This window comes from Hippocampus zosterae, chromosome 8 (assembly GCF_025434085.1).
Source record: "Hippocampus zosterae strain Florida chromosome 8, ASM2543408v3, whole genome shotgun sequence".
In the NCBI taxonomy this organism is placed as follows: domain Eukaryota; kingdom Metazoa; phylum Chordata; class Actinopteri; order Syngnathiformes; family Syngnathidae; genus Hippocampus; species Hippocampus zosterae.
Genome location: NC_067458.1, coordinates 16202270 through 16226395, shown reverse-complemented (window position 1 = coordinate 16226395; position 24126 = coordinate 16202270). Strand labels below are relative to the sequence as shown.

The 24126-nt window shown below is 42.7% G+C and overlaps 3 protein-coding genes across 4 annotated transcripts; all 3 read left to right on the top strand.

The window, feature by feature from the left end:
• Positions 1-1461: 1461 nt before the first annotated feature.
• LOC127605414 (ras-related protein Rab-8A) lies at positions 1462-8587 on the top strand. The gene is made up of 8 exons (XM_052072911.1): positions 1462-1649; positions 2036-2096; positions 4852-4912; positions 5944-6021; positions 6491-6580; positions 7117-7182; positions 7259-7309; positions 7402-8587. Exons 1-8 carry the CDS (start codon positions 1526-1528, stop codon positions 7489-7491), a joined length of 621 nt encoding a protein of 206 aa, XP_051928871.1. The 5' UTR covers positions 1462-1525; the 3' UTR covers positions 7492-8587.
• A 2437-nt stretch (positions 8588-11024) lies between these two features.
• Positions 11025-15509, top strand: hsh2d (hematopoietic SH2 domain containing). Its single transcript, XM_052072900.1, has 5 exons — positions 11025-11454; positions 13062-13151; positions 13790-13955; positions 14390-14518; positions 14597-15509. Exons 1-5 carry the CDS (start codon positions 11336-11338, stop codon positions 14894-14896), a joined length of 804 nt encoding a protein of 267 aa, XP_051928860.1. The 5' UTR covers positions 11025-11335; the 3' UTR covers positions 14897-15509.
• A 393-nt stretch (positions 15510-15902) lies between these two features.
• tax1bp3 (Tax1 (human T-cell leukemia virus type I) binding protein 3) lies at positions 15903-22860 on the top strand. 2 transcript variants are annotated; one of them, XM_052072920.1, is made up of 4 exons: positions 15903-16110; positions 20814-20933; positions 22384-22461; positions 22582-22860. In XM_052072920.1, the coding sequence occupies exons 1-4, from the start codon at positions 16072-16074 to the stop codon at positions 22738-22740; spliced, it is 396 nt and encodes a 131-aa protein (XP_051928880.1). In that variant the 5' UTR covers positions 15903-16071; the 3' UTR covers positions 22741-22860. The 2 variants fall into 2 exon arrangements, with proteins under 2 accessions (XP_051928880.1, XP_051928879.1); XM_052072919.1 differs by lacking the exons at positions 15903-16110; positions 20814-20933 and adding an exon at positions 21325-22093.
• The last annotated feature ends 1266 nt before the right edge of the window (positions 22861-24126 follow it).

Sequence of the window (24126 nt, the reverse complement as noted above, 5' to 3'; positions counted from 1 at the left end):
GCCGGTGTAACTGGTCCATGAACATCATATTTGCCACAGCGATTGCATTGTTTATGACATGAGACATAAAATATCATTTTAAAACTGCAGTGATTTCAATCTAATGAAATTTGATAAAGATGGGCTGGATAATTAGTAGATGAGGTTAAAAAGATAAATAAAAATTGAGAAAATTGCATATTTCTCCTTTGTGATACAAATAAAGGTTTTCCTATCTTATCTTAAAATAAAGTTGAAAAGTGATTATGGTCACTAATACATGACAAATATTTTGCATCTCTCTCTCTCTCGCTCTTTCTTTCTTAGGCTCCATCATGACCCACGATCCTTGTGAGTATAGGTGGATCAGAAAATCGATGGATGGATGGATGGATGGATGGATACTTCACACCATTGTGAAAGTAAAAAGCCTAGTTTGACAAATTAAGAATTAGAAAATGCAGACATTCCTTTCAAAAGTAGCGAGTACAAGTAAAAAAAAATCATCTAAAAAATATTCAAGTCAAGTACAGATACTTGAAAAATGAGCTGAAGTGCGGAATTGAAATAGTTGACCAAGGAGAAGACTGTATAAGATACCTGTTTTTAAGTAAAACATAAAGGAAAAGGTGGACACGTCGACCTCACAGTACAGAGGTCGTGGGTTCGATCCCGGCGGCCTTCCTCTGTGTACTTTGCATGTTCTCATAGGCCTGCTTGGGTTTTCTCCGGGTACTCTGGTTTCCTCCCACATTCCAAAGACATGCATAGCAGACTGATCAAACACTCCAGATTGCCCCTAGCTGTGAGTGTGAGCGTGGATGGTTGTTCGTCTCTGTGTGCCCTGCGATTGGCTGGCAAGCGGTTCAGGTTGTCCCATGCCTACTGCCCGAAAAAGGCTGGGATAGGCTATAGCACCCCCCGCGACCTTTGTAAGGATAAGCGGATCGGAAAAATGGATGCATGCTAAAAGAAAAAAACTCAAACAAATAACAGATACCTGAAAATCGAGTGAAAGACAGCAACACTGTTTTTGTACTTTGTTACCACCCTTTACCAGGAAACAAATTAGGAACATATTTTGTCATAAATAGTATATAGTTTAAAATTTTAGGCGTAAAGGAATACATTTGTCAGAAAATTAAATAGTCTCGTAAATACAAGTAGCACAGTAACGACTAACGAAGTATTATAGTATAAATAAAGAAGTAAGTATGTATCTGGTTACTTCCCAGCACTGGGAATAATCTAATCGTATTTTGAAAAAGTAAAGAATAAAAAATACATGTATCTGTACGATAACTAAGTATAAATAAAATTGTGTTGTATTTTCCTGTATTGTATTGTACTGATCATCGTTACTTCCTGCCACCGATTTTGATTTTGGGGGTAGGCTTTGACATAAAACCAACACACCCAACCCGGATTTCCGGAGCCACGACGGCACCGATAATAGACAGTTGGTCAGGCCAATAGGCAGCCTGCTGACCGTAGGTGACGTCACAAGAGGCGGGATATCCGCAGCGGTAAAGCTCTAGCTAATAACATGGCGAAGACTTACGACTACTTGTTCAAACTACTTTTAATCGGCGACTCCGGGGTGGGGAAAACGTGTGTGCTATTCCGATTTTCAGAGGACGCCTTCAACTCGACGTTCATCTCCACCATAGGTGAGTACGTGTCAAACTGTTAGTGTGGCCGACAGAGTGGTCCGAGGAGCTGCCCATCCCTCGATGCTAATTTATTGCTAAGTTTTTAAAGACAGGAAGCAGCTCGCTTGAAGGGAATTATTCTGTCCCTCAATGTGAACTCGAACCCGAAAAGCCCCCGGAACGTCAAAGTCACTCATTGTTCTCTCTCGTAAACGTGACATTAAAGTGTTCTCCACGAAACCATTTCCTGCCGACTGGCTAAAGCTAACGGTTAGCTGTATCATTTTTCTCACTACCATCTGAGTGCTAAACCACACAGAGCGGAAGTTCTGCGAAAATCATCCATCAAATGCACAACATATGCCAATATCTGACTACTTTATGATCCATCTGTACTTTTTTAGGTATTGACTTCAAGATCAGAACAATAGAACTAGACGGGAAGAAGATCAAGCTACAGATATGGTAAGATATGTCACACACTGTCTATCACATGCTGAGACTGCAAACTCAGCAATTCAGCATCCGGAATGTCATTTCATTTTTTCACTCTTTGGTTTGGTCTTAGATGCATCAATGATACGCTTTAACTTATCTTGATTGCGTTGCTTGTGCACCCAAGTATCCACCGCATGCACAGGTGCATCTAGATAAATCCTTAAAGGAGAAAATTAAGTCACTTCTTCAAGTGATATTTGTAATCATACGTTGGCAAATACTTTTACAAAGGACACTGTCTGTCTGTGTTTATTCAATGGTAATTTTGAGTAACTTCTCATTGGAAGGCTTCAAACAGGATGTTCTGAGATGGGAAGGAGCCACTCAATTTACGGTGTCAGAGTGTCTGTACTTTGCAACACAGATAAATCGTAGATTGGAAGAGTCACAGAAAAGCTTAGATTTGGACGGAAGTCCGCTCCAATCATAAGTGTGGCTTGGCTTTGTGAAACTAAATGAATAATCGCCTCTGTGCAACACTTACAATAAGATTATAGGAAATGCATGATGTGTTTTAGTTAATAAAGTGCCATGTCTGACTAGCTTGATGTTCCCTCCTGCGCCAAGAGTCAGCCGATGGTGCACTCAACTTCAATGTCCTAATCGGGTTACACAATTAGTTAGACGATAAAACGGGTCTATTGTCAATGCTAGCATTGTCACATGTAACAATTAAACTTTGGGTCAACTCAAATGCAAATAGCAAGTTAATATTTGCATATGTACAGTATTTTCTATACAAAGCGAGTGCGTGTCCTCAACGGGCACGTTTGTACCTGCTTCTTCTTATCTGAATTGGGTTCCCAAATTGCTCACTGTTTGTCTGTCTACACAGCAAGTTAGTCCATTTGTGGAAGCTTATTGTGTACTTATTTACGCTCGTGTGTGCATTTAGTTTCATGAGGCTTTCAAAAAGTAAAGTGAGAGTCTCGTGAAAGTAACTTGTATCAATTCTAATTAATAAATTTGATGTTCATACCAGTTAAAAATAACCCTGTGAGAGATTCATAGTAAAGTTGAAAAAAGTGGTTTGGATCTCCATTTAAACAGGGGATGAACGTTGAATGGCCACATACGGAAAAATCAAAGGGGGGAAGGGCCAATTCATCAGAGTCGGTAAAGATACGTAAAGCTAAACTTATTTTTAAATATACCATATCGCTGGAAAAAAATGGCTAGCTTATAAAGCAAATCATCAAGCATTTTTCAAGATTTTGGTGTGCCACCAAACAATGATAACTGATGGGTTGAAAGCAACGAAATGAGCAATAAGAACAAATCTCTTCTGTTCCTCCTGCCTTGCCACTCAGTGGAGAAGGGAAGTATCGCAGTACAATGGAATTGTAACTGGAATTGTTCACATTCATATACAGTACGTTGCCCAACCCCGCTGCTCTGAATTATGCGTTATAGCTTTTTTAAGTGAACAGAAACTTTTGTAAAATGCACTGAAGTATTGAACAGTTGGACGTGTGCTTTAGGCCTGATTGATTTTGATTTATTTAATTCCGATATTTGGTAGGGAAAAAAATAACCCATTAATTTAATTAATATTTTTTAAAAATAATCTTTTGGGGGGGTGTCCGTTAATGCTTATAACGACAAAGATATATAACAGGCAGAACAATTTACTGTTTTGTGATACTTAGTCTTTTCGTATTTACATTTGCATCAAAGGAATTTTCACATACCGAAAAAAACATCTCCAAAAAAAAAAATCTGACGAACTTGTGTAAAGGATATAAGCATTATTTATGTCTGGTGCCCTTTTAAAGGTACAGTGTTTGGAATTTAGTGCCATTAAGTGGTGAAGTGAACTATGGAATGCTACGACCTAAGCTCGAAGCGCGTGCATTTTGAAGAATGCGCATTACAGTGCCTCAGAGACACCAGACACCAATTTCTTGAGCAGAGAGACAAGCGAAATGTCATCCAAACGACTTTTAGTATTTCCTCAAGTGATGGACTAAGTACATGCCTTTTGTTGCTTGTGCTGAAGTCTTGTTGTGGAACTCCGCTCGCTAAATTTGTCTAATTCGGGTACTTGTAACAGAAAAATGGCAGCCGTTTGTCTGGGGAGGCGTGCCCTTCATCCATTTTTGCGTCACAAGAGTCGCAGGGGCGTGCTGGAGCCTATCCCAGCTGTCTTCGGGCAGTAGGCGGGGGGGACACCCTGAACCGGTTGCCAACCAATTGCAGGGCACACGGAGATGAACAACCATTCGTGGTCATACTCACACCGAGGGGCAATTCTGAGTGTTCAATCAGCCTGCCATGCATGTTTTTGGAATGTGGGAGGAAACCGGAGTACCCGGAGAAAACCCACGAAGGCCCGAGGAGAATATGCCAACTCCACACAGGAAGGCCATAGCCGAATCGAACCCTCCACCTCTGCACTGTGAGGCTGACGCGCTAACCAGTCGACCACTGGGCCGCCCTATGTTGAAATTAAGTGGGTTTTTTTTTAAACAATGAACAGTGGGGGCGGGGGGGGGGGGGGGGAAATCTGATTTTAACATGAACGACAGTTCTTTCCCTCCATTATTTTCTTCACCATGAAGTGATTACTTCAAAATAAAACAAAAAACGGATGCCTCTCTGTCTTCAAACCATACCTTTTTTGAGAAAAGTTTCATTTTCAAGATATGATGATGGTGGTGGGATGCTGATCGTGAACTGCTTTCTGAAGCAAAAGGTGTTATTACTCATTGTTCCCATGCAGGGATACAGCGGGCCAGGAGAGATTCAGGACCATCACAACAGCCTACTACAGAGGAGCTATGGTAGGATGCTCATCATACTACCACGACTATATGTATATATACATTTTTTTTTTCCACGCCGAACTAATATGATGAAAGTTGACATTGGTTAGATGCTCGTGGCATCATTTCCCATAACAGTCCTATTGTACTTGCAAAATAAAATACACAGGAGGAGAGAACGCTTTGCAATAATATAAAGTCATCAACTATGGACAGACAAAGCCAGAAATTAGACAGAACATTTATATGTTAGAAAAGAAGAGCATCATGGATGGGCCCTGAGTAAAGCACGCTGTGATATTTCCAGCAAGAGACAAAAATCCTTTCACTCAACCAGGTAACGTTTGCACAACGTGGCCAAATAGGAAACCTGTCCTTGTTTTCCAGAGTGAGCTTTTGGGGTGTTGGCAAATAATCACGGCGTCTTTTTGTGCATCGCAGTAATGCCACGCTTTGCTTCACCTTTTATAGCATGGGCTGGAAAATTTTTGAAAACCCTGACGGCAAGTTGGCTTCTAACGTCACTTTAAAAAAAAAACCTTTCTTAACTGTTTTACAAGTGTAAAAAGAAGTTCATTCCTGAACAGTAAAAGCTTTAAAAAAGTGCACTTAATACGAAAGGGCATGCAAGATGTTGGCCTCGGAGGCGAGTCTCTTCACATCACCTTTGTTGTGGACATTCTACTTTTGTTGCTCCGCTATTGCTTTGACATATGAAGTTCCTTGTCCTGTTCTCTGCCCATTTGTGGTGGCAACACCACAAAACACACAAGCCAAAAGAGATCAAAAGACACTTTTGGACTCGATCCTTGTGAGGTTTTCTGAACATTTTGATTAGTTTCTGTTTTTAACTTTGGATATTGATGGGGGGGGGGCTTCACTGTACATCCTCAGATTTAGTGTATTGGTTTCTTCGTCTGCATTTGAAACCGAAGGATAATTTTTTCCGAACCAGTTTTTCCAGGTACCGCAGAATTTCTAAGTCTGCCTCGGCACATGCTGAATGTCTTTGTCGCTCACTCACCTTTGGTCTCGTCTGAACGCTGCAGGGCATCATGCTAGTATACGACATCACCAACGAGAAGTCCTTTGACAACATCAAGAACTGGATACGAAACATAGAAGAGGTAAATGTTATAAACGTCAATTCTTTGATCTGCATATGTTTTTTTGTGTGTGTGTGCGTGTGTGTAAATTGCAAGATTGTGTGCACCAATCAAACGTTATATTTTGGGGGTGGCAGCATTGTCTTTGGTTTATGACTATTTGGAGGTTATCAATGGCGCACAGTGAACTAGTTTATGTAGCAGGGTATGAATGTGCCATCGTGCAGCACAGGAAGGCTTACTGTTTTTATTGGATTGTTTACTTCCTTGTAATTATGACTTGGTGATGGACTACGGCTCACTCTTGGACTAAGATTATTCAGTCCGACACTACAGCAGATCAACAAATTCAGTTGATGTATTTATCATCCAGCAAATTTCACAGTGTTTGTTGTTTGATGTAAGTCCAAATTCAGATCTGCAGGAGCGAAACTGAAGACCTTTGCACTGACTATTTATAATGTTGACAATGTGACTCTCCTTTCACCAGCACGCCTCTGCAGATGTGGAGAGAATGGTCCTCGGAAACAAATGTGACGTCAATGACAAGCGACAGGTGTCAAAAGAAAGAGGAGAAAAGGTTTGAATTACATTTCTGAGATAAGATGCACGCAGGTGCATTCATAAATTAGAACACCGTGAAAGAGACGTTAAAATGGTAGGATGATTTTATTTGTCATAATTTCGCTCAAGATAGCTTTACAGCTAGCCAAAACCCAAAAGTTAGCGCCGCAACAAATTTACATCAACAATGACGGCAATTTTTGAAATGATGGACCCCCGGTATTCCATGAAGGTTTACAATTCCGTATGATATTGACAAAGCACTGCTTTTGTTCAACTGAAACTCCTTAACACACTTCAACCCTGTGTGGAACCACAATACCACAAGATGGTGCCACAGTAATACTTTTGTTGCTTGGCCTGAGCACAAAAGCAGTGACGAGGTGAATTTCCTCCAATGATGTCAAATATGTTTCCGAAAGTAATCTAAGAAAAGGTACGTGATAGGCGCATAAGATAAGATGAGAAAACATTTATTAGTTTCGCAATGGAGAAATTCCAATTCCCAAGATGAGCTAAACAGTTTTTTTGTCTCACTGCGTTTCTGTTTAGCTGGCCCTGGAGTATGGCATCAAGTTCATGGAGACCAGCGCGAAGGCCAACATCAACGTGGAGAACGTACGTTCACGCTTCACAATAGCTAACATTGACACCACCCCACAGCTTTCAATGACGTTGAACCACTTATGTGCAGGCCTTCTTATCCCTTGCCCGAGATATCAAAGCCAAGATGGACAAGAAGCTGGTGAGCAGAAATGATAATAATAATAATAATTAATCATAATAGGAGGTGAGGGTAGATGTTTTTGAGCGCTTCTTGTTTGTAATGCGTTCCAGGAGGGTAACAACCCCCAAGGCAGCAGTCAAGGAGTGAAGATCACAGAGCAGCCCAAGAAGAGCAGCTTCTTCCGCTGCTCGCTCCTGTGAGCCGCTGTTGGCATCCACCGTCGATCGCCTTAACTTTTGTCCTCCCCCTCCACTGGACAGAACTGGACAGAGCCGGCTCGGATCTCTCCTTTAAAACGTCTTAACCCGTCTTCCTTTTCACTCAGCTGTCTTCTCCACCCAGGGTGGCGTTAAACAACCAGTCTTCCCGTGACTCCTGTGAATTGAACTACGGTGGCCTGTTACATACATGCCGAGGCCATTATGTTTTGTACTGCTACCTACATAGATTTTATTGACTTTTAAAAACCACCTCGACCACCCCCCCCCCTTTTAAGCTTTTGTTGAACATCCAGACACAGCCCAAAAGTACAAATTGACCAAAGTTTTTTTTTTGTATACTTGCGTTGAGTTTTCCTATTTTGGAAGCCAACTGGGTACTCTACATTCCATTCCTCATATTCAGGAAAGAGGCACCAAGTAGATACTGAGTCCCAATTCAAAATTTGAAAATTGAAATTGTATTTGCAAGTCAAGGCACCACTATTAGCCCCCCCCCCATGAAACCATCTTCCTCATCATGTAAGCACAGGGGCTTATATTTATATCCTGTCCACCCCACCCCCAAGATGAGACTTTTGTTTTTGTGAGCACTTGGGTATGCAGTGTGATGTCATTTGAGACCAGTCGGGCTTGAGTCATTGACAATGTTTATCTTCATGGCACAAAGATGGCTGCCAATTCAATGTATGCACTTCCTCAGTCAAATCACCCACCAAGAGGAAATTGTGTCATAGCAGCACAAAGGAGGGGGATCACAGTGGCAATTAAAACTTTTTTTTAAATTCATTTCTACTTCTTCCAGTTGCCGGTTTCCAATGGGGGATTACGTACAGTACACGACTGTTTTGAGGGCCTTGGTTTGGTGGCTGTGCCGTAACAGTATTTATGGAGCGGGGGAATAAAACCCAGGACATAGCACCAAAATGACAAAGTGCCCTTTTATGTTCTTATCAATCAGTCATGCACTTTTTTCCCCCCCGTATTCTTTGTGTACAAAAGACAAAAATACCCTTTTCGGATCTGTCGTTCCTTCACATTTGTTGACTGTACCTGTTTATGCACAAAAAAAAAAACACCCGAGCACTGAAATGCATTTTATGAAAATGAAGATGGCCAGTGTTGTCCGCATTTCCCTTTTTAGTGAATCGGAAATGTTTCCAGCATTGTGGACATTTAACTTGGAGATATCCTTGTTATTTCTTAGCACAGCCATCTGAACTATGCATTCCGGGTGCATACGAACCTCAAAAGAGCTTTATTTGAGAAGCGTGCAGAGTATATTTGCTATTTCTATCGTCTTGCTGTCACTCCAAATTCATATCGTATGTGAGAATATAGAAAATTGTTGAACTTTCATTACAATGACCTCAGTGATTCTCGACCTGTGGATTTAAATCTCAAGTTTGCCTCATTAGAAATGGGTTTTAAGATTCAATTTGGGAGGTTATCAAATATTTTCTTTCCCAAACAAAATTGAAATTTCATTACGTGAGGAAGTCCTGACATCATTCAGAAATTGTACATAAGACCTGCAACGATTGTACTGTAGTTTCATAAATCTGATTTGTCTACACACCTGTAGATATTGTATGTGTACTTTCATGATTTATTAAAAGATGGGATTGAAAGTGTTGCGTGTGTTTCGGTTGCAGTTTTGTTTGAACTCTCATGCACCCTCAAATTGCACTCACTTTGTTTTGTAAGTTGGCAGGGAATTGCGATTGACTCATGCCCTTGAAATGAGTTGTCTCCAGCTGAGGTGATGCCTCCGCCCCAATGCATTGAAACACAATTAGGTAATGTAATCATTAAGGAGGCGTGTTCTTGTTCCTGTGGGAAAAAATGACTGACTGCAAGGACTTTGATCAGAGACTCAAGATGCATCTCAATTAGAGCAGTCATTGCTTGAGAGAAAATTATCACAGCAGCAGTATACACGCAAACGAATCAGTACTACAGTACAAGCAACAGCAGCCATAGCGGAGGAATGTAAAGACATTGATACCAAACCAAGACTAAAATATTGCATGTTTTTATGATACAGTATGTGTCAAATCATGACGTGATCTGCCATTTTTGCGTCTATATCATTAAATTCAAACGTTGGGTGTGTTTTTTTTAAAGTTCCTCTGTTATCATTTGAAGCATGGTAATTTTTCCTGTCCTCTCGTTACAGGTGTTTTGATGAACAATGGAAATTCGGAGACATCCTGCTGATGAAAAGGTTCCCTCGAAAACCAGTTTTGCTTTCACAATCGCTACACTCCTCAGATTTGCTACACGTGTGGCATCGTGTCTTTTTCGACTGATACATAATTTTGCCTGACATCTGTATTTTAAAAATACTCACAATATACCATTGTGTTGGGTGGGTAGGGGAAACATGCCCATGTGTATTTGGCCTCAGAATGAACGAAAGGAATTTTGTTACAGGGCAGTAAAACATGAGTGGCAGTAAAACTGGTTCTCTTGGCGACAACTCGAAGCTAAAAAAAGTAGTCAACTGTCATGTGTCAACAACGGCACCGAAAGTTAATTTACTGTCCCTCAAGGATACAATTTATGCTAATCATACCCCACAATACGAATTTATAGACACCCAAGATAAACGTTTATTCTTTTTTTTTTTCAGGACCAAAAAAAAAGCACATCATCGTCACGATCATTGTTTATCCAATGACATTTGCAAAACATTAAATAATTTAAATAAAATACTTAAACAAAAATGTTGATTATTAAATGTGGATATATTCATGTTATTGTGTAAATAAAAGATCAATTGCAATGTAATTTCAATTACATAGGTAAGCACTCCTGAGCAGATTAGATTAGATTGACATGGCAACACGTGGAGGCTGAAATCTGATTGGTTTGAGAAATAAATTAATCTAATATCTAAATATACGTACTGGAACCAGTGCAGCCAAGAGAATTGCTATCAAATGAACAGAATTGACTGTTGCGAGTAAATTATTACTATTTAATGCGGGAAGGGTTGGGAGAGGAGTTGAATTTAGTTCCTAAATATCTGTCTGTGTGTGCGTGTTGCTGCTTTGAATTGCGTTTAGTCCAGCAGCGAAGACTCGTGGCCCATTACTGTTATCAAGGGATTTGGCGAAAAGAAAAGCTTGTAGACCCAGTTGCAGTGAAATAAAATAGCAAGTTCGGTGGAGATTTTATTCCAAAATGAAAATAATGAAATAGTTAAGAACAAACCAAAAATGGACACTTGTTTGTTTTAGATTTACCAGGTCACATAATGTAAAACGAACCAAATTTGAAACTATACAGTGAAGCAAAAAAAAAAAAAAAACACGTTTTTTTCCCCTCCAACTGCATTTGTATTTGTCTCACGGTTGGAAGCTGGAAGGTCTTTTTTTTCCAAACATGACGATGTTGCGTATGACCTATTTGTTCCGCATGATTCATTTGTGCCCCGCCCCCCCGCCAGGACTGGTTTGTTCAGGTGTGCTGAGCTGGGCTGTCATTTTCCAACCAAAGGCTTTACCAGTGAGGGTAAGTTGCTTTATTTGGCTTGGAGAGATTTCTAAATATCTCCAATTAAATTTGATGTGTGATTTGTTAAATGAAAATTATTTGAATAATAATGTTGTCCACTTAAGGTTGATTTAGCTTTAGAGCGGTATGTAGCCATATATTGCTGTTTTTGTAGAATTTCATATTTTGTGTGAGCAACACCACCGCACGATACAATTGTTGTGAGAACACACTGTTTTTGTCACTCACTTTGTGCCAAAGGAAAAAAGATCTCGAAGTTCATTTCGCTCTGATTTCTCCACAGACTCATTCAGCCTTTCCCAATATGACCGAGCTCAGTCAACTGTCGAAACAGCAGAATCATACCTGGTTTGGGGCCTCCCAACCCACTTGGATCCAAAATGGAGTTGTTCCTGAATGGTTCTATTGGAGAATTAGCAGGAAGTAAGTCACCGCTCATGCTGACCACTTTGTGTACATTTAACAAAACAGAAACAGACCTGAAAGCTGGGGTGGGAAAACTTTATTTTGCTCTAAATTAGGTCAATCATGGATTGGGTGGGGCGTGGGGAGTTAAGATGTGGAAGAAAAATATGTATTGTTTCATTTTATTCATGAACTACTCATCCAATTGTATTCTCTTGTTTATTTACTTTTTTAAAAGTTTTGAATATTCATCATATGATTAAAAAGATAAAATAAAAAAGGGGCAGCATGGTGAGCAACTGGTTAGCACGCCTGTCTCACAGTGCACAGGTCCAGGGTTTGATAACGGGCTCCAAGATTCTTGTGTGGAGTTTGCATATTCTCCCCATGACTGCGTGGGTTTAGTACTTTGGTTTCCTCCCACACTCCCCCGAAAATTAAACATTCTAAATTGTTCTCAGGCATAAGTGTAAGCGTGAATCTTTGTGCCCTGCGGTTGTTCAGGCTGTACCCAAGCGACTGCACGAAAACACCAACATGTCCGCAAACCTCGTGAGGTTTAGCAGTCGGATAATAGATTGATGGGTTTATTTATTTATTTTTATTTTTATTTTTTTTAATCGAAAGATATCACACTACTCGGCTGCTTTTCTTTTCTTTAATGTGAAAATTAAATGAGAAACATTAATGATTACAAGGTATTACACATTTTTTGAGAAGAAAAAAATAGATGAAAGGTCGCTCAATAGATGACTAACACGGTAGAAACAGCTCTCAGTATGATTCAGACAGCACTACAAACTACGACCATAATAATTTTGTTAAATATTGTTGTAACAGGGTGTTGAAGTAGAATACTACAAAGACAGAAATGTTGACTTCTAATTCACTTCAGCTCAAGAGTCTGCTACCTGTGATCAAATAAAGTTTTAAACTTGGTGAAGCAGCATGTGGCTCACCATTACCCAAGGGTATTCATGTGCTGGTTCGTAGTAACTATAAACACTTTGTTATTGTCATCATGAGGCTGCGTATGTTTTGTGTCACATGCGTTTTGCCTTTTTGCCTATGTCCTGAATTTCTTCAAGACAATATGAAAACTGATAACAAAAATATAAACATAATTTGGTTTTGTGAATGTGGATAGTACAAGAAGTCAAAACTTGTGAATTGGATCTTATTCAAATGCACGAGAGAATGAAATCATGTTTTGGGTTGTGGCGATAAAATTTGAACTGATCCTGTTCCACGATGTTTCAAACTCGAAACCATCATCACTCATGTCTTACATGATTACAGATGATTGTAATCAGTATTCATGAAGCCTTTCTTGTCTGACCGGTAGGCAGTTGTTGTTCGCCGTATTCATCACTCCCAGTGGATCGCTACACTTTTAATCATAGCATAACCCTATCACCTATTGAATATAACTAACTGCTACATGCACCCTTACATACCATGAAAATTAAAAAGCTGCCTATTTATCTTATAATGACCAGGAGCATGAATATTTATAGGTACAGCTCCCAGACCCCCGTGTGGTCAAGAACCTCAGTTTGAAAACCACTGACATACAATAGATGACTTTTTATGTTAATGAAGCTCGTCTTTGTGTTTGTGTGCAGGGCTGCCGAAGATCTTCTCATATCCAAGCCTCCAGGCTCCTTCCTTATCAGAGTCAGCGAGAGCAGAGTTGGATACACTCTCTCATATCGGTGAGTTTTTTGGGGGGGGGGGGAGTGGGGGGAGAAATAAAACGTGGTTAAAAAAAATATTTGCCAAAGTAAAAATGATCAAATCAAGCTAAAATATACTTGTTCTTAGTCTGTCAAAATATTTTTCCTTACCAGGCAAATATAAAAGCATTTCACATGCCTCAAGCATCCCCCCACCCCCCTTTCGGTATTCTAACTTCTACTGAGATTTTTTTCAAGACCAGATTTCTTTCAGTGCAGGAATTGTAATTCAATTGTAATTGTAATTGTAAATACACAATTCCATATCACAGAGAAAGGACATTTTGATAGAGGTCATTTTGACCTTGGTTGAGTAACTGTACAAAAAACATGTTGACCAAAAGCGCTTTCTTTTAAGGGGATATCCCCTCATTGTTTTGATGGTTCACAATGTTTCAAGAATGGGAGCAATTTTCTACAAATGTTTTTGAGCGTGTCTAAAAAGTCAGTGTGTGCAGTAAATATCACATTGGCAAGCCCAACCGTTCGTGTCTGTGTCTCATTGGACCATCTGTTTATCCATGCGCTATGATATGCTGAAATCAAATTCAACATTCCGTTTTTTGATGTTCAGTCGTACAAAGTATCACACTCTTTCTCTTCCATGCCCGCCTCAGTGCCGAGGGTCGCTTCAGACATTTCATGATTGATGCCAAGAAAGACGGCTCTTGCGCCATTGTGGGTGAGGGAAAGTGCCACTCTAGTTTGCAACAACTGGTGGACTTTCACCGAAAGGTCCCCATCGCGGCCCACAACGAGGTGCTGACTTTCTCTTGTGGACAGGTGAGCAATCCTGAGCAATCACGTCTGGTGTTCTGGTAGGCTTTTGCTGACTTTTTTTTTTTTTTTTTTGCTCTCTCGCTAAAGCGTGAAGGTTTTGCGCTCACACTGAGTGATTTTTAGAAGTGTTCATAAAAAGACCCAAAACAGTTCTTTTGGTGATGAGGAATGTTTTGTTTGTGCCAAACAAACCACATGGAATTAAGGCCAGAAAGTTCAACCTTGATTTCAGATTTATTTGGTTATTTAATTTTACAGTGGGTGGGTGGGCAGTCACTCCGGAGACCCAACAATTTGTATACGAACCGAAAGTTTCATTATGAAGTCTGAATCTGAAGGGGCAGATTTGGTTGGAACCTTCAAAGTTGTTTGGTATAATAACACTTAGTATTAACTGTTGAAGCTTTTGTTGATTTATTTTTCTGCTTTGACTTTAGGCCTCAACTGTATGGAAGAAATACAGCAGCAACAGTTCTGTGCAGTACAGCACGAGTCATGTGATATCGAAAGAAAATCAAGAACATCACAATAATGATGAGACCCACAGCCATGCACGTCCAGCCATGGTTAGAATCATTTGACCATGAATTCCGTTATGCTTCAAATAATTACATTTCTGTCTTTTTTTTGTTCCTATTTTAAAGCCTGTTCCAAAGACCAGGAAGCGATACATCACTGACATCACTCTGCCCGTGAAACCTCTCGAAACTCCTTCTAAGAATGTGCTCACACCCCCCAACAAGGAGGTGACCCCCGCTCCCATCGTTGACCACCACAATGAGACGAACACTAAGACTGAGGATCTGCAGGAGATGTCCTGGGTGCAGCTGTTCGACTCTGTGCTCTCCCATTATGACGAGGACGAGGGCGAGGGCGAGAACCTACCGCAAGAGTACTCACCACCTCCTCCTTTCGCACCCGGTTACCAAACAAAAGAAGCATGACGGAGAAAACACAGCAACCGGATTATTTACCGGATTGCAGATCGACCCTCTGAGAGAGGCAAAACCCGATTAATGTGAATGCGCAATTCATCCACGCATCCATTTTCTCCACCAGCAATTGTCAGCGTGATTGTGTGTACCGCTCGTGATATTTGGGCTCCCTCCAGCGGTACATGAAGGAATCGCTGCTTGAACAGTTTAGTTAATTGTATTTAAGTTTTACGTTCATTGTGTTTGCATTTATTCTTGAAGAGCTTTTTGTTTTTAATCATTTATTTAGGAATTTATTTAAATGTTATGTGATGTACATTCAAACTGTATTATTATTTTGCTTCCCCCCACCAAATATAAGCGGAGTGTTCATGATCAAATTTTGCATAATGATTCAATGACTTATAATGTTAAACTTTTTGGAGTAAAATCGTGGTACTGCGCTCGCATCTGACTTTAGGCCAAAGTAAATGATGTCCTGGACTGGTCGCCATACAGCTGCAGAGCACCTATACACACAATCAAGCATCCATGCTCGCACAAATGGACAATTTAGAAAAGCAAACATGAATGTTTTTGGAGTGTGGAAGGAAGCGGTGATTACGTGCAAAATATATATATATATTTTTTTAAAAAACAGCAACAAAAACAACAACAAAAAAGATGCACGAGGACAACATTGAAATGTAAACTAAGATTTGAACTCAGAACTTTGTTTACAGGAAGACTGACCTGCCCACAGTCAACATGCTTTAAGTAATATTCTACATCATATTGGATTACTGTATGGATTATTTGTCACAAAAAATATTACAACAATGAACAATTTCAAAATATCTGCTTCTGTTTAATGCAGGTTGTAGACATTTTAGGCATGTTCCGAACAATATTTTTATTACTGTATATGTTTTATGTTCAATAAACAAACAAAACAAACACATTTTGCTACCTGGTGACTACTCGTTGGAACGGTGTGGCTCAATAACTTCATTAACCATAATGCACCGTGCTAGTTAAAGCCGCGCCCAGTTTTTCAGCAAGGGATCAGCCCTGCTATAACTAATGTAGCAGTAGTCATCAAGGAAGTTGCCCCACTTTGGATTTCTTTTTCTCCCTCAACAACGTTTCCTTTAAGAAGTTGTTATTGTTGTTGTCGTTGATTTCCTTATCACACCAGCGACAAAATGTCTTTTATCCCCGGACAGCCGCTGACTGCTGTTGTGGTGAGTTGAAGTTTCGGAGTGGGATTGGGACGGTCAACGATACTCCATTGTCCACATTCTAATGCGAAGTTCTATGAAAGAACATTTTTCATTGTCAATTGCCTGTAGTTAAAGCTTATATCACTCATTAACATACCTGATCTAGTATTCACTGACACATTTTTCGCACAATTTTTCTCCAGGCAGCTATCGTAACGGAAGGTGAATCTCTTTGTTGGGTGGGCACTTGAACACATCAGCGAGGGGGTGACGCAAAGCGTTGTAATAGTCATTTGATTCATTAATCATTTCATTTTCCAAGTAAACATTTCAAATGTGGCAATTTAGATTAACGTTTGCCAAATGGTTGTTGATGGCGCAATGGGCGTTACCGTCGATGACGTGTTTTCCAAGCTTCCATAGAATTGCGGTGCCTTCACTTGCCGTTGGAATTATCTTAATTGCGACCAGATGCACTGGAAGCAACATAACAGTGCAGTACTGTATACAGTTTGAACCTTGTCCTCGCCAACGACATAAATTCTGGTACAAATGGCAATTTTATGTCTGGCCGGCCAACTAAATAGTCATTTATGTGCTCCATTCATTCATTTGTATCTGTTCCTTCCATTTATCAAATGTATTTCCTGCTAAATTTAAATGGACCTTTCAGTACAGTAAAATAGCTTTGTAAATGGGTAGCACGGTGGACGAGTGACCAGCACATCTCCCACAGATTTGAGGTTTGTGGTTTGAATTTTGAATTTTCAAGATGGTATACATTCCAAAATCAAAAATATGAAGGCTCTTGTTCATAGATGTGAATGCCATCCATCCATCCATCCATCCATCCATCATCTACCGCTTATCCGGGGCCGGGTCGCGGGGGCAACAGCTTTAGCAGGGAAGCCCAGACTTCCCTCTCCCTAGCTACTTCTTCCAGCTCTCCCCGGGGGATCCCGAGTCGTTCCCATGCCAGCTGGGTGACATAGTCTCTCCAGCGTGTCCTGGGTCTTCCTCTGGGTCTCCTCCCGGTGGGACATGACCGGAACACCTCACCGGGGAGGCGCTCAGGAGGCATCCGAATCAGATGCCCAAGCCACCTCATCTGGCTCCTCTCGATGTGGAGGAGAAGCGGCTCGACTCTGAGCCCCTCCCGGATGACTGAGCTTCTCACCTTATCTCTAAGGGAGAGCCCGGACACCCTGCGGAGAAAACTCATTTCAGCCGCTTGTATCCGGGATCTCGTTCTTTCGGTCACGACCCATAGCTCGTGACCATAGGTGAGGGTTGGGACGTAGATCGACCGGTAAATTGAGAGCTTCGCCTTTTGGCTCAGCTCCTTCTTCACCACGACAGACCGATACAACGTCCGCATCACAGCAGACGCTGCACCGATCCGCCTGTCAATCTCTCGCTCCCTCCTGCCCTCACTCGTGAACAAGACCCCAAGATACTTGAACTCCTCCACTTGGGGTAAGATCTCCTCCCCGACCCGGAGGGGGCACGCCACCCTTTTCCGACTGAGGACCATGGTTTCAGATTTGGAGGTGCTGATTTTCATCCCCACCGCTTCACACTCGGCTGCGAAACGCTCCAGTGAGAGTTGGAGAGCCCCGTTTGAAGGAGCCAACAGCACCACATCATCTGCAAAAAGCAGGGATGTAATACTGAGGCCCCCAAAACGGACCCCCTCAACGCTTCGGCTGCGCCTAGAAATTCTGTCCATAAAGGTTATGAACAGAATCGGCGACAAAGGGCAGCCTTGGCGGAGTCCTACCTCCACTGGAAACGATTCCGACTTACTGCCGGCAATGCGAACCAAACTCTGACATCGGTGGTATAGTGACCGAACAGCCCGTATCAGGGGGTTCGGTACTCCATACCCACGAACCACCCCCCACAGAACTCCCCGAGGGACACGGTCAAACGCCTTCTCCAAGTCCACAAAACACATGTAGACTGGTTGGGCGAATTCCCACATACCCTCAAGGACCCTGCTAAGGGTGTAGAGCTGGTCCACTGTTCCACGGCCGGGACGAAAACCACACTGCTCCTCCTCAATCTGAGGCTCGACTTCCTGACGGACCCTCCTCTCCAGCACCCCTGAATAGACCTTACCAGGGAGGCTGAGGAGTGTGATCCCCCTGTAGTTGGAACACACCCTCCGGTCCCCCTTTTTAAAAAGAGGGACTACCACCCCGGTCTGCCAATCCAGAGGCACTCTCCCTGTTGTCCACGCGATGTTGCAGAGGCGTGTCAACCAGGACAGCCCCACAACATCCAGAGCCTTGAGGAACTCCGGGCGGATCTCATCCACCCCTGGGGCCTTGCCACCGAGGAGCTTTTTAACCACATCGGTGACTTCAACCACAGAGATAGGAGAGCCCACCTCAGAGTCCCCGGGCTCTGCTTCCTCCAAGGAAGGCGTGTTGGTGGAGTTGAGGAGGTCTTCGAAGTACTCTGCCCACCGGTTCACAACGTCCCGAGTCGAAGTCAGCAGCGCCCCATCCCCACTGTACACAGTGTTAGTGGTGCACTGCTTCCCCCTCCTGAGACGTCGGATGGTGGACCAGAATTTCCTCGAAGCCGTCCGGAAGTCGGCTTCCATGGCCTCACCGAACTCTTCCCACGCTCGGGTTTTTGCCTCGGCGACCACCGAAGCCGCGGTCCGCTTGGCCAATCGATACCCGTCAGCTGCCTCTGGGGTCCCACAGGCCATAAAGGCTCGATAGGACTCCTTCTTCAGCTTGACGGCATCCCTTACTGCTGGTGTCCACCAGCGAGTACGGGGGTTGCCGCCACGACAGGCACCAACCACCTTACGGCCACAACTCAGATTGGCCGCCTCAACAATAGAGGCACGGAACACGGTCCACTCGGGCTCAATGTCCCCCGCCTCCCCCGGAACATGGGAAAAGCTCTGTCGGAGGTGGGAGTTGAAACTCCTTCTGACAGGGGATTCCGCCAGACGCTCCCAACAAACCCTCACTATACGTTTGGGTCTGCCAGGACGGACCGGCATCTTCCCCCACCATCGGAGCCTACTCACCACCAGGTGGTGATCAGTTGACAGCTCCGCCCCTCTCTTCACCCGAGTGTCCAGAACATGCGGCCGCAAATCCGATGATACCACAACAAAGTCGATCATCGAACTGCGGCCTAGGGTGTCCTGGTGCCAAGTGCACATATGGACACCCTTATGTTTGAACAAGGTGTTCGTTATGGACAATCCGTGACGAGCACAGAAGTCCAATAACAAAACACCACTCGGGTTCAGATCGGGGGGGCCGTTCCTCCCAATCACGCCCCTCCAGGTCTCACTGTCATTGCCCACGTGAGCATTGAAGTCCCCCAGCAGAACAAGGGAGTCCCCAGCAGGAGTACTCTCCAGCACACCCTCCAAGGACTCCAAAAAGGGTGGGTATGCTGAGCTGCTGTTTGGTGCATATGCACAAACAACAGTCAGGACCCGTCCCCCCACCCGCAGGCGGAGGGAGGCAACCCTCTCGTCTACCGGTGTGAACCCCAATGTACAGGCACTGAGCCGGGGGGCAATGAGTATGCCCACACCTGCTCTGCGCCTCTCACCGTGAGCAACTCCAGAGTGGAAGAGAGTCCAACCCCTCTCGAGAGAACTGGTACCAGAACCCAGGCTGTGTGTGGAGGCAAGTCCGACTATATCCAGTCGGAAATTCTCTGCCTCACACACCAGCTCGGGCTCCTTCCCTGCCAGAGAGGTGACATTCCATGTCCCAAGAGCTAGCTTCTGCAGCCGAGGATCGGACCGCCAGGGTCCCCGCCTTTGGCTGCCGCCCAGCTCACATTGCACCCGACCCCTTTGGCCCCTCTCATGGGTGGTGAGCCCATGGGAAGGGGGACCCACGTTGCCTCTTCGGGCTGTGCCCGGCCGGGCCCCATGGGTGTAGGCCCGGCCACCAGGCGCTTGCCAACGAGCCCCACCTCCAGGCCTGGCTCCAGAGGGGGGCCCCGGTGACCCGCGTCCGGGCAAGGGAAACCTAGATCCATTTATTTTTATCATCATTGGGGTCTTTTGAGCCGTGCTTTGTCTGGCCCCTCACCTAGAACCCGTTTGCCATGGGTGACCCTGCCAGGGGCATAAAGCCCCAGACAACTTAGCTTCTAGGATCATTGGGACACACAAACCCCTCCACCACGGTAAGGTGACGACTCACGGAGGGGTAGATGTGAATGGTTTGTTTGTTTTGAGTGTCCTGGCCGAGGCTCCAGCTCACCTGCAACCCTGAAGAGAACAAGTTATATACAAAAAAAATCTCTATTGTAAAGCACACATATTTTGGATCGAATAAACACAATAAAATGATTGACTTGGGTTGAGTTATGATAACGTTTTGAGGTACTTAAAAGTGACTCGCAACACCTCATTGACCGAATGGCTTCCAGGCAGCACTCCAGGCCTCTTTAGATCTAATTGTATCAGCTGCACCACTGATGGAATGTTGGCTTACTACGCACATACACACACAGAGGAAGCCTTTGTGTTGATGAGCGACCCCTCAATGGCAGTCATCCTGCCTGCAGCTGTTTTTCACTGTCAATACCACTGACACTCTGCTTCTGTCTCAAAGGGGAATCCTGTCTCTCAGATCGACCTTTTGTTCTGCATGAGTGTATTTTTTTTCTTATTGAGTACCATTTCTTTGTTAAATACCACATATTTTCTGTTTTGTTCTACCAAACAGCAAAGGATTGAGATCCAGAAGTTGCGACAGGGAGACAATCTCATCCTGGGTTTCAGCATCGGAGGAGGGATCGACCAGGATCCTGGTCAGAACCCCTTCTCAGAGGACAAGAGTGACAAAGTAAGTGCACTCTTTTTAGGTGTTAAATGATACATGTACTGTGTTGCTTTAGTGTTCTGATAGTGAGCCACGTTATTTATTTGTTTATATTTTTGCCTTATCCTGTGTCACAGTTTTATGTGAAAGGCACTGAGGGGATGAAGTTGAACTAGCAAATGAAATTTTCAGGGGGGTCTAGCAGCCCCAAATTTTTCTCAAGGGTATTATTCAGAATTATGTGACGAAAATAAAGTTAAATACTAGTCCTCCAGATGATTACTAAGCATGTCTACAATGAAAAAAAGACACGTGGCATTTTGGTGCCAAGGAACCACGTTAAAGTGGGGCGAAGGAGTTTATTCAGTCAGGCCTTGTCTAATGGGGGGAAAAAATTTTAATTTTAAGTTACTAACAACGTGTCATTGAGCTGCACTTTCCCCACATCTTGAAAAAAAGAGCGTGGTGAGATGTTAACATCATGCCTGAACACATCACGGAAGGCCTCGGATGACTTACAATGATGATGTCATAGGATGATATAAGATGGCTACAGGTTGACACAAGTTTGCATGTAAAATTGTCAGTAGTGTTAGTTCACATTGCACACTGTTTGCTTTTATTATAATTATTACTTTATAATATTTCTGAAGGCGTGTAATTGGACGAGGGCTTGGTTGTGTCTGCCTGTCGGCTTTGAAGTTCTGGCTTTGAATCTGGCAGAACAAAAACTCACGCAGAAAGCAAAGACTATTAATTCCGCTAACAACCCAAGCTCAAGTTTGCAAATCCCCGACCGACAAAGATCTTCATATCTCAGTCAAGATTAATCCCCTCAACATTCCCCCCTGGCAGCAATTACTATTTTCCTATTAACCAGGGCTTTGGTTCCATCCATTAGCATCTTAGCGTTATAGAAAAGGCTCCTAAACTATGAAGAGCTCAGGAAATGTCCCACAGAAAAAAAGAAAAGAAATATGAGTAAAGTCCCACAAAGAAAACAGTGTTCCACCATGTCAGACGTGATATCAAGGAAGTCCTTTTCGGCGTACGTCAGAGGCCTACGCATCACAGGCTGTGCATTTTGCTTCTTTTCTTTGGCTGAAGTGAGCAATGTCAGAACGTGGGAAGAACATCGCACACACCAGAAGTTATGTGAATTAAACAATCTTTTATTCAAAGAAGTAAGTCACCTTGACTATTCATTATTTTTATGACTTCATATTAACTGCGTTTAACTTAAACCACATAACAGTGTGGTAAAATATTGCTTTAAAATGCCTTCGACTGTTGAAAAGTATTTTCTGTTAACTGAATAGATTCGACTCAGAATTTTTTGTGTGTACTCTTTGCTGTGAATTCAATTCAATTGTATTTATAGAGCACTTTCGAACAGCCTTGATTAAGAACAAGAATTACGGTAATTTACTTTATGATTTCACTTCATGAATGAACCATTTACATTTTTTTAAAGGGCATCTATGTGACCAGAATAACACCAAACGGACCAGCAGACACGGCCGGCCTGATGATGGGAGACAAAATTATGCAGGTGCTTGAATCCTCCACTAGATGACGCAATGTGAACGCGTGCTCATCACAGACGCTCCCCACTGTTGTTGTACATACCAGAAGACAATTTGAAGCAAATCTATGTTTTTGGTGTTTGCAGGTAAACGGTTGGGACATGACCATGGTGACTCACGACCAGGCACGCAAAAGACTAACCAAGAAGAAAGAGGACGTGGTGCGGCTTCTGGTCACCAGAAAGTCATTGGAGGACGCTGTGAAAAATTCAATGGGGGGCCAGCACATCCGGAAGCCGCACTGAGGCCTTCCCTCCACCAACAAATAGCACAAGCGATCACACGGATGGCCTGTTTTGAGTCCCTTCATTCCAGCAAGTCACTGGACAAGAGGAAGATGTAATTTTATTCCACAGCCACCCCCCCCCCCCCCAAAAAAAAACCAAACACTGCGAATGCACATATTTTTGTAGCATTGAAGAGGAGAGATACATTTTTGGTACACACAACGCACCATTTTGAACCGACTCTGAATGAAACCTCTATCTTACCAGCGTTACTTTGTACCCACATGTGTGATTTTTATTCTAATTAATACCAGGGACGGTTTAGTATCGATACTGGCCTTATTTCAAGGTATTAGGTACTCCTAAAGGTTGCCGATACCAGCCACAGATAACGTCAACATTTGTTTTTTTGCATTGAGTAGGTCCCCTTTGCCTGTAGTTGGGTCTACACATGCGGCTGTTTGACACGCAAAGTAAATCATGTTTTGCTTTCTACGACTCTTGTTTTACTTCTTTCTACGCCTTAGGTCATTTTCACACATTTAAATGAATGAATTCATTGTGTGTCAAAGGGACATCCGTCTATGCGTTAATTGAAATTGTATTATTTGTTTAGTCCTAGCGGTATCGGTAAGTCCTTGAGTGAATACTCTTACTGGTATCGGTCTGAAAAAATGTGGTATCAAGCATCCCCAATTAATAGCTTTTATTACTTCGGTTGTAGGTATCTGTCATGAAGTGCTCACTAATTCTTCACCACTGCAAATGACAACCACAATAATAAATGAAATGAATACAGCTCTTAAAGTGTCAGTCATAAGTGAGAGAGAGATTTTGTAACATTTCTTGGGTTGGATTTCATAATAGACTGTACAGGTATGCTTAGTCGTCGTGACTGGTGAGTGTACATCCATAATTTAGTCCGAAGTCATCTGGATGTGGGGAGAAACTAACACTTAAGATGACAAAAAAAAGAAATTGTGTTTGGTCGTAATTTGTCCGTGCGAGCAACAGTTGTCAAAGTAAGAGCAGAAATGCATGGAAATGTGCTTTTGTTGCTGTAGTGCTGAAGCACAATTTTCATGGTACAAACGGTCCTATGTACAGGTAATTTGATTCTTTTTTTTTTTTTCCATCCAGTCCATGTTCACTCGCTCTTTTGAAAGGGGCTGAACAGCTCTGGTAAATTTCCAGAAACTTTCCATGGGAAGTTGAGCTCAGGAATTTAGTGCTATTAGATGTTGGACATCGTTTGGAATATATGAAAGTTGCAACTGGTAATTTGTGTTTTTTGCCAGCTACCATGCCTTCACATTGACATGTCTTTGAATTATGCTGGCGTCATGACTGGCATGTTTGCCTCACAATTGCGAGGTTGTGGGTTTGAATCTGGATGCGGAGTTG